Source organism: Oncorhynchus gorbuscha, linkage group LG04 (genome assembly GCF_021184085.1).
Source record: "Oncorhynchus gorbuscha isolate QuinsamMale2020 ecotype Even-year linkage group LG04, OgorEven_v1.0, whole genome shotgun sequence".
Classification (NCBI taxonomy): Eukaryota; Metazoa; Chordata; class Actinopteri; order Salmoniformes; family Salmonidae; genus Oncorhynchus; species Oncorhynchus gorbuscha.
The window spans coordinates 33,519,184-33,530,438 of NC_060176.1; the positions used below are offsets into that span (position 1 = coordinate 33,519,184).

Sequence of the window (11,255 nt, forward strand, 5' to 3'; positions counted from 1 at the left end):
TTGAGTATGCTAAACTAGCTAACAGCCTTCGCAAGCGAAGTTAAAAAAATACAAAATATAGCTCTCTCTCGCTTCTTTCATTTTTGAACAAATTAATTTGTTCAAAACTGTTCAACTATTGACTTTCTCTGAGTAAACTACTCAACCACATTTCATCCATTGCAGTGATCCAAGCTGTAGCTTAAGCTTTCAGTACTAGATTCATTCTCTGAACTTTTGATTGGGTGGACAACATGTCAGTTCATGTTGCAAGAGCTGTGATAGGTTGGAGGACATCATCTGGGTGAGGTCATAATTACTGTGTAAGTCTATGGAAGGTAAAGGGTGGGCAACATGGCCTAAAAATCATACAGATTTTTTTTTCAAACTTATGGGAGATTCACAATATATATGTTGATGGTTTTTATGTTCTCTAAATAAGTGTTGTTCTACAATTAAAGGTCAAATGCACTGCATTTCAAACAGTCAGCAATAATCTAACGAATTCAGGGCTTGTGAAGTTATAACTAGGCTAAATATAAGCCTTCCACAACCATAAGACCCACTAATAATTTTATTATTTTCTTAAAATAGTTTAACCTGCTTTTTTGGGGCAAAAAAAAAAAACACTGATCTGGCTTTCAAGTCTATCCACAAAAATTAAATTATTTTGTTAATGTAACTAGAACCATGCATAATGCACATTCACTAAAAATGACAAACTTCTTGTAACATGCATTAGGTTATTAAAAATTAACACAGGTCTCATCAAAAATCTGTCAAACCCACCTGCTAGTGATTAGCCAGCTAATTTTTATATTTCAAGTTCAGCCTATTTGGATCTATTAGCTAGCTAACAAGGTTGAACAGTTTAATTGTTAAACACACCCTTCTGTGTGTCTCCAAATGCTTGAAAAGCATGTTAGCCTTTCCACTTCGTTCAGATGTTGAAATCAAGTGGCCTTGCAAATTATGACTAGACTTAATAAGCTAAGTTGATTGTCGCAAGAGAAAAGAATTTGCACTTAACGTCGCCAGAATTTTCCATCAATGGATTTCGATTGAACTTGTTTGACTGCTACGATTAAGCAATAAGGCACAAACAAGCCGACTGGATAGAGCCGTTAGCCATGGTACTGTATATTGGCCATATACCTTAGGGTGCCTTATTGCTATTATAAACTGGTTACCAACGTAAAAGTAATTGTGTCATTCCCATGGTATATGGTCTGATATGCCAACCAAACAGCATTCAGGGCTCGAACCCGGTTTATAATTATAAGTAAATTTTTTATTTTACCTTTATTTAACCAGGCAAGTCAGTTAAGAACAGATTCTTATTTTCAATGACGGCCTAGGAAGAGTGGGTTAACTGCCTGTTCAGGGGCAGAACGACAGATTTGTACCTTGTCAGCTCGGGGGTTTGAACTTGCAACCTTCCGGTTACAAGTCCAACGCTCTAACCACTAGGCTACCGCTAGGCTACCACTAGGCTGCCGCCCCTTTTGCCATGAGCATAACTATAGATAAATCTGACAGGGGAGTTTGAGTAATAAAAGATGGACAAAGGATCTCAATCTCTGAGCAAGAAACACTTCGATGAACTACATTTTTTTTTTAAATGTTAGGCTAATTTCTGGCCATTGTGCCATTATTATGTGCCAGCTATTAAGACTACAAACAGTTATAAATGGCCCATTTGCGAGACTGACTTGTTATTTCAATAGGCATAGGCTACAAACTAAAATCTGGGTTTACGATTGTACTTCAACTTTGCCATGGTTTGCTTAGATAGATGCAAGTAGCCTATAGCCCCTGATTGGCCTACATCTTCAGTCTATAGTAGCCTAACGTAGGCAAGATGTCATCTGAACGATTTAGCAGCTTGCTTAGTTCAAAGTTAGACTAATTTTTTGAACATGAATAGTTTGGCGATTTCAAGATAAGAAGTGCTTGTGTTTCTCAATAGCCTGCTGGAATAGGCTACTGAGAATGGGGTCATAATTTCAATCACTGAATTAAATATGAATAATATGTTTATGAACGGAATATGCTTGTCAACAGCCAGTGTTTATAGTTATTATTCTCTTTTTTTTTTTTACTTTTTTTTTCTTTTTTTTACCTGGGGCCTAAATCTGTCTCTTACCATCAATCTAATGCATTCTAACCACTGACTGGCAATTGCGATACAGCTTTGATAACTTCCAATTTGATTAACTAAATGTGGCCATTAATAATTGCATAACACAAGGCTACAACTAGAATACACTGAAGTTATAGGCTATTTATTCAATCTGTTTGTCAGCTCCAAGTAGGCTACTTGATGGCCAACAGATGAAAATATATTAATTGGAGGACAAGTTTCCACTTGCGCATAATGACAAGTTAAATAGTCTACCTACAACTGGTAATAAGTTGCCGAGCATGTGTGCTGCTTTGTCTCCTCTCACTCACATGACTCAGCCAATAGTGGACTAAGCTGCATGCTCTCTCAACACACACACAAATGGCAGCCGCAGTGCAACTTAGAAGTAGCCCAAAAATCTGCAACCAATACATTTTGAACGTATCCCAATTTGGCAGGAAAAACGTGAACATGGCAACCCTGGTGAAAGAGGAAGATGTGAACTCTCAACTTTGGTGTGAGAGGCAGGGGAAGAGGCTTAGAGTGTGGGCTTATTTTGGACCGAAGCTTGACGCCTGCCTTCCCGCATTTGAGACAACGACTCCCATTGTTAGGGCGGAGATGTGCCTTTCGTCGTTATATACAGATCTCTGATGTAAATGAGAAGGTGCACACAGCACAGGAGTTTTATTTTATCTTAATTTAACTAGGCAAGTCAGTTAAGAACAAATTCTTATTTTCAATGACAGCCTAGGAACAGTGGGTTAACTGCCTTGTTCAGGAGCAAAACGACAGATTTTTACCTTGTCAGCTCGGGGAGTCGATCTTGCAACCTTTCGGTTACTAGTCCAACGCTCTAACCACTAGACTACCTGCCGCCCCAGTGAGTGAAGGAGACGAGACCAAAAATACAACATTAGAGCAAGTGGACGTAAGCGCTCATAAAAAAGAAAAACAACAAAACCTACAGACATTTGTAATATAGCTCAAAAACTAAATTTGAATTAAATCAAATTAATTCGATATACAGTATCGCCCAGCCCGAATGGAAGTGGATGAGAACAACGAGCCTCCTAGGTTTTTTATTGAAGTCAATGTACCCAGAGGAGGATAGAAACTATCTGTCCTCTGGCTACAACATGGTGTTACCCTATAGAGTGCTGTTAAGGCTACTGTAGACCTTCATTTCAAAACAGTGTGTTTTAATAAATTATTTGGTGACGTGACTATATTTAGCATCGTTATCTAAAAATGTTTAATTATTTTTATGAAATTCACTGAGGAAGGTCCTCCCCTGGTCTATTCACAATATCCCATAATGACGAAGCAAAAACACATTGAGAAATTTTTGCAAATTTATTGCAAATAAAAACATTTACATAAGTATTCAGACCCTTTACTCAGTACTTTGTTGAAGCACCTTTGGCAGCGATTACAGCATCAATTCTTTGTCGGTATGGCACTACAAGCTTGGCACATCTGTATTTGGGGAGTTTCTTCCATTCTTCTCTGCAGACTCTCAGGTTGGATGTAGAGCGTCGCTGCACAGCTATTTTCAGGTCACTCCAGAGATGTTGGATCGGGTTCAAGTCCGGGCTCTGTCTGGGCCATTCAAGGACATTCATGCATTGTCTTGGCTGTGTTTAGGGTCATTGTCCTGTTGGAAGGTGAACCTTCAACCCAGTATGAGGTCCTGAGCAGGTTTTCATCAAGGATCTCTCTGTACTTTGCACCGTTCATCTTTTCTTCGATCCAGACTAGTCTCCCAGTTTCTGCTGCTGAAAAACATCCCCACAGCATGATGCTGCCACCACACTTTACCGTAGGTATGGTACCAGGTTTCCTTCAGACGAGGAATTCTGGAGCTCTGTTAGTGACCATCGGGTTTCTTGGCCAACTGCCTGAGCAAGGCCCTTCTCCCCCTGATTGCTCAGTTTGGCCGGGTGGCCAGCTCTAGGAAGAGTCTTTGTGGTTCCAAACTTCTTCCATTTAAGAATGATGGAGGCCACTGTGTTCTTGGGAACCTTCAATGCTGCAGACATTTTTTGGTACCCTTCCCCAATCCTTTGACACAATCCTGTCTGAGCTCTACGGACAATTCCTTTGAATTGTCAACTGTGGGACCATATCCAATCAATTGAATTTACCCCAGGTGGACTCCAATCAAGTTGTGGAAACATCAAGGATGATCAATGGAAACAGGTTGCACCTGAGCACAATTTTGAGGCTCAAAGCAAAAGGTCTGAATACTTACGTAAATAAGGTATTTCTGTTTAGTTTTTTTTTATATATTTGCAAAAATGTATAAAAACCTGTTTTTGCTTTATCATTATGGGGTATTGTGAGTAGATTTAATAGGGGAAATTTGTATTTAAACCATTTTAAAATAAGGCATAACAATATGTATAAAAGGAGAAGGGGTCTGAATACTTTCCGAATGCACAACTCCAGTGTATATTTGGCCTTGTGTTTTCGGTTATCGTCCTGCTAAAAGGTGAATTCATCTCCCAGTGTCTGGTGGAAAGCAGACTCCAAAGTTTTGCCTGTGCTTAGCTCTACTCCCATTATTTTTTTATCTTGAAAAACTCCACAGTTCTTATCGATTACAACCATACCCATAACATGCTGCAGTCACCACAATGCTTGAAATATGTGGAGTGGTAGTCAGTAATGTACTGGATTGGATTTACCCCAAAAGTAACACTTTGAATTCAGAACAAAAAGTTAAATTGCTTTGCCACATTTTTTGCGGTATTAATTTAAAGCCATTTAGCTGCAAACAGGATGCATGTTATGGCATATTTTTATTCTGTACAGGCTTCCCTCTTTTCACTCTCTCAGTTAGGTTAGTGTCCCAGGAAATACAGCAAAAAATTAGAAGTGCCCATTTAAAGTGTTTAAAACCAAGATACGGTCACTATTACATTGTCGGTGCGACACATTGCCAGCTACACCACTATGTTAAGATTTCACAGCAAGTGAAACTGATATTTAGTAATGATAGAGTAACTTTGATCGACAATTGTGAAACAGGCTGTTCATAAATTCCAAGTGTTATCATATTCCTCAATTAATTCAGCGCAATTAAGCAGTAGGCCTAGGCTATCTCCACAGAGTGTGCTCAGGATGCACAGAACGCACCCAGAGTAGGCTATAGCGTTTTTGAACCATACAAACTTTGTAACGACAGTCAAACAAACGTCAAATTACCAACGTTGCTCGATAACCTCCCAACAAATGACAGAATATCCCCTATTTGGCTAAATTGAGTTGTTGATTAAACAGATCAGCTCATGAATAAAACAGGGAGATGAAGAGAGGAAATAGTTTAAATATCAAGGTATCTTAACAGGGACCAACTCTGTAAACAAACTATCCATACCTACTCTCATTCAGTCTGTTGATCACACATCCTCTCCCGAAGCTCTCATATGGGCCGCAACAGGAGACAGCGGGGTAAATGTTATAACGGTATTTTGACATGACTAGGTGAGACGTGCTTTGATAATGCAACCTATGGATTACAAAATAAAGTTATCAATTTTCATGCGATTCTGGGTTTCAAAATCAAATCAAACTTTATTTGCCACATTCGCCGAATACAAGTGTAGACTTTACCGTGAAATGCTTACTTACAAGCCCTTAACCAACAGTGCAGAACAAGAAGAAGAAAATATTTACCAAGTAGGCTAAAATAAAAAGTTATAATAAAAAGTAACACATATACAGGGGGCACAGGTACAGAGTCAGTGTGCGGGGGTACAGCCTAGTTGAGGTAATCTGTATATGTAGGTGGGGGTGAAGTGACTATGCACAGGTAACAAACAGCGAGTAGCAGCAGTATACAAAAAGGGGGGGGGGGGGGGGGGGGGTGGTCAATATAAATTGTCCGGTGGCAGTTTTATGAACAATTCAGCAGTCTAGTGGCTTGGGGATAGAAGTTGTTGAGGAACCTTTTGGTCCTAGACTTGGCGCTCTGGTACAGCTTGCCGGGCGGTAGCAGAGAAAACAGTATAACTTGGGTGACTGGAGGGCTTTCCTCTGACACCGCCTATTATATAGTAGGTCCTGGATGGCAGGAAGCTTGGCCCCAGTGATGTAACTGGGCCGTTCGCACTACCCTTGTAGCGCCTTATGGTCAGATGCCGGACAGTTACCAAACCAGGCAGTGATGCAATCGGTCAAGATGCTCTCGATGGTGCAGCTGTAGAACCTATTGAGGCTCTGGGGACCCATGCCAAATCTTTTCTCAGTCTTCTGAGGGGGAAAAGGTTTTGTCGTGCCCTCTTCACAACTGTCTTGGTATGTTTGGACCATGATAGTTCGCTGGTGATGTGGACACCAAGGAACTTGAAACTCTCGACCCGCTGCACTACAGCCCCGTCGATGTTAATGGGGGCCTGTTCGGCACGCCTTTTCCTGTAGTCCACGTTACATTTACATTTAAGTCATTTAGCAGACGCTCTTATCCAGAGCGACTTACAAATTGGTGCATTCACCTTATGACATCCAGTGGAACAGCCACTTTACAATAGTGCATCTACATATTTTAAGGGGGGGGAGGGGGGGGTGAGAAGGATTACTTTAGCCTATCCTAGGTATTCCTTAAAGAGGTGGGGTTTCAGGTGTCTCCGGAAGGTGGTGATTGACTCCGCTGTCCTGGTTCAGCTCCTTTGTCTTGCTCACATTGAGGGAGAGGTTGTTGTCCTGGCACCACACTGCCAGTTCTCTGACCTCCTCCCTATGGGCCGTCTCATCGCTGTCGGTGATCAGGGTTGTGTCGTCAGCAAACTTAATGATGATGTTGGAGTAGTGTTAGGCCACGCAGTCATGGGTGAACAGGGAATACAGGAGGGGACAAAGTACACACCCCTGAGGGGACCCAGTGTTAAGGATCAGCGTGGCAGATGTGTTTTTGCCTACTCTTTCACCGGGATTCAGTGGGAAAATAGCCTAGGCTTTATATAAGGCTAATACATGAGTCAATCGATAAATAATACACTTGATTTACATTATGCTAAATGTTTCTGATCAGTAGATAGATGAGTAAATGAATAAATGAGCTACCACTTCCACTTGTCCAGCCAGAGATGAATTAACCAAAGGCTTTTGGTCAAGAGTAGGACAGGCTACTACACAAGTGAAGAGCAAGCAGATTTGTATAATGTGCTAGCAAAAGATTCTGCTCTACTAATATATGAGCAAACATTAGCGCTCAACTCAATTTAGCTAACATGTCCCCCACGCTTGTCTGAAAGCAATGCAATGGTGCTGTCCCAATCAAAATGGTGCTGAAATTATAATCTAGGTGACCACAAACACACACGACTATTGCTTTAAATTAGTTAACGGTTGGATATGACTTTGGGAGTTTCAGTATAAGCAAGAATTTGATACATATCTTCAATTGCATTAGTCTACTTTATTCTAACACACTGGGGCTCGGGCTTCAACTCACCGGGCATGGGTCGTACCACAATCTAATTTTCAGTTCTGATGAGAACTCTAAACTGCATTCGGTTCTCGTGTGCAGTCCGGCAGTGTCAATTATGCGTGTGCTTTGAAATTATTGCATCTTCGTGTGAAGGAAATACGCTAGTCTAAAGGATTCGATGCAACAACCTGTTTGGATAATGTGCAATTTTACTTTTGGCCGATCTGCTGTTGCACATGTTGTGTCTTTTTTGGAATTGCATTAGTGCGACATTGGGGGACAATTTTGTAATTTCCCAAGTCTAGTCATTAAATTTTTCCAGGAAATGTGAAGAGTGGTCCCGGGATCCCGGTGTTAATCACTATTGTGGAGTAACTAGTGTTGTTGAGCCATCCTCAGTTCTCTCCCATCACAGCCATTAAACTCTTAACTGTTTTAAAGTCACCTTTGGCTTCATGTCCTCTCCGGAAACTGCATTAGGAAGGATGCCTGTATCTTTGTAGTGACTGGGTGTATTGATATTGACACACCATCCAATGTGTAATTATTAACTTTACGATGCCCAAAGGGATATTCAATGTTATTTTTAATTAATTTGTAACATTTTTGAAAATGATCATCCCACTTTGACATTATGGGGTATTATGTGTAGGCCAGTGCCCCAAAACATCTTGATTGTATCAATTAAAAATGCACTATGCAGAAATCGCGTCGCCATTTCCTGGTTGCTAAAGTTCAAATAGTTCGACTATTTTTTTTTTATGTGACAAAACAAGCAAGTATAGTGTAGAATATGATTGTAACACCTAAACACCAGTGAAATATATTTTCCATAAGCAAAAATGTTGTATTTTCAGCTGTCCTATCAGTCAAAAAATAAATAAAGCCAAGTAATGGGATTTGCTAGTTCGCTAACGTTACATGCATAGCTCAAGACCAAACATTTTGCTTTACTACAATGTTATGTTGGATAAAGACATTTTAGGGCACCCAGCTGTATGTTATTGTGGTAGATATAGCCACTTACTGTCATGTGTACCCTGTTCATATGACACCGACCCTCGCCAAGCTAATCATATCAGATTGGAATTCAAGAGCACGGACAGCAAACTTTATTGCTAACGAGTTCGCAAAATGTAGCGACAAAGCTATCTAACGTGTATGTATCGAATCATGTGAAAATACGAAGCTTTATGGACACATAAACCTCGTGAAAATACGATTGTCAAAATGGCAGAGATATTATCTAGCGAAAACAGAAGAGATAGCTAAAGTTAGCTAGAAAGCTAACGTACTAGCTAGTAGCTAGTTAATAACATGCTAACTTCGGCTATAAATAACGTTATTGACACTTCCGGCATAGCCATACCTAACGCGTTACTAGCTAACTACAGTAGCTAGCTTAATGTTTTTGAAGGATGTCCAAACGTGGGTAACGTTAATTTAACTTACAGGGGTCCCATCTCTCATGTTTCGAACCAACATGTCGTCTTTGGTCTCAGTCGGTATTTTCTCCTGGGTCAATTCACATCTTGCTGTAACGATATTTACATAAAGTCCATGCTGTGTAATATTCTTAGATTTACATCCGTCTCTTCCAGTTTGTCTTGATGAGTATGACTATTACTCGGACTGAGTAAACTGCTGTGAGTTTTTCTGTCAGATTCTGAATTTACGTCATGACGTTCTTCTTCTTTGGTATTATGTGGCGTTCGCACATTTTGTTTGCGCATGAGGTCACCTACTGTTCGGTCGTGTGTGGTCGATCACGTTACATTTTGTGATACAAAAATAAAAAAGGGAAAAGGAAGGAAAATAATACTCTACCAACTAACCATACACCTACTGTATATACCAATACTACAAAAAAAGAAGGTATCACCCCATTTCACTACCTTGACCTTAACTGGTTCTACACCAGGCCTACTGCCTGGGAGGACAGGCCTCTTTTGTTCAACACACCTTGTAACGCCATACACCTAAGTACTTCTCTGCAGCTGCCACTAAAACATTTATTTTCTCTGATTTACATTCAATTTCTGCAGTACAGTTGGCAATGAATGCTAAGAAGCCAACCTTAAAGCACACATTCCTATCACTCTGTATTGGCCTAGGGCTACTACTCACCCTTGATCCATCATCCTCTACTCTCTTCACTTTCTCAGCATAAGACACCTTCTTTTCTACTCTGACCCTGGAAACCTCAACCTGACTCTCTCGCACCAGGCACTTCTGATCCCCAGCAACATGGACACCACCACAATTGACACCATTTTCCCCACCAATACTACACATTCCTTTGTCCCATGCCCTACTGCACACTTATCACATCTCAGAATCTCCCTTCTACACACTGATGCAACATGACCATAAGCTTGGCATCTGAAACACTTTAGTGGGTTCAGCACAAAAGCTTAGGGAGTGGGATGTCTCGCTTCCTCTTCCGTCCCTGATTCGGCTGTGTGAAGAAGATTCCATCAGCTAGCACAGCTACAAAGTAAACATTGGATATACCGTGAAAATTAATGAAAACAAAAATTAACTTTTTGGTCTTAATTTAAGGTTAGGGTTGGGCATTAGGTTAGCAGTGTAGTTAAGGTTTTAAAAATATAAATTGTAGAAAAAGGTGAGGTTTATGACAGTGGCTGTGTTATCTAGTGACAACCTTGAGAAGCAGGCAAGAATAACTAAGCACGTCTGGGTCAAAGATTTTTGGAATCCTTCAAAATAACGGACACACGTTTGAGTGGTAAGGCGAAAGTAGCCGACGGTAGACGGAAGTCAACGAGTAAAGTGGAGGGAGGTACATCTGCCCGATAGCAAGTCGGACAACTTCTGCTGTTTCTAGGACAGACGAAAAAGGCACACATTGGCATTCGTCTTTGTTATTGCCGATGAAGTTGATGGTATCGAAAATTCACCTTTCCTAGACAAAGCAGAACATTATCAACATGTTCCAATGAATGAATATCCTGATGATAAGGAAATTATATACCAGTCCAAGCTATTTCTAACATTCACGAGACTTGTTTTGTATTTTTGTGATGGTTTCTCAAAATAATAATAATAATATATTATATAATAATATATGCCATTTATATGCCATATAACCTGGTAGTTAGTACATAGGCTACTAGAACGAGAACATATAGGTGTTTTGCAGCCTATGGGCTGCTATACTCTGTTGTTTGCCATTACTTCATGCCCTTGTACCTTCCTCATTATTATTTGTGATTGTGCAACATGGAATTGTAATAGATGTGATTAAATGCAGTCCACAAAGATTGTTACTGTATGGTAATTGATTGCATGTCAGCATCACTACAGCCTGCAGTGTATTTCTTTAATTCTCAACTGTTGTTGCTTTTGTCAGTAAGCATGTAAAGAACAGAATTTGATTCAATCACATGAAGGACAAAACACTCATTGTGCAGAAAGCTATTAGACAATACATGTACATCAGTTCACATAAGTTACTGGGTTAACAATATTCCAAGCAATATGCTAAGCAGTCAAAAACGCTTGGTATTGACACCACAACTGGTGTCTGGGGTACTTGCTCATTAAGGGACAGTTCCCCAGACACAGATTAATTCTCCAAAATTGCAAGTGTAGAAATCCCCAGTGTAGAAATCCACTACAATAACACATATATCCTACAATATGTATTACATTTTATTCACATAAAATAAACGATCAACAAATTTGAATTTGTTT

General features: G+C 40.1%; 1 protein-coding gene across 1 annotated transcript in view; it reads right to left on the reverse strand.

Moving 5' to 3' along the window:
• The window catches only part of mfsd14bb (major facilitator superfamily domain containing 14Bb), a 29,560-nt gene extending 20,342 nt beyond the window's left edge, over nucleotides 1-9,218 (reverse strand). The window contains exon 1 of the mRNA XM_046346535.1: nucleotides 8,991-9,218. Within this exon, the coding sequence (XP_046202491.1) occupies nucleotides 8,991-9,023 (33 nt within the window). The 5' untranslated portion in view covers nucleotides 9,024-9,218. The remainder of the gene's footprint in view (nucleotides 1-8,990) is intronic.
• Between the last annotated feature and the right edge of the window lie 2,037 nt (nucleotides 9,219-11,255).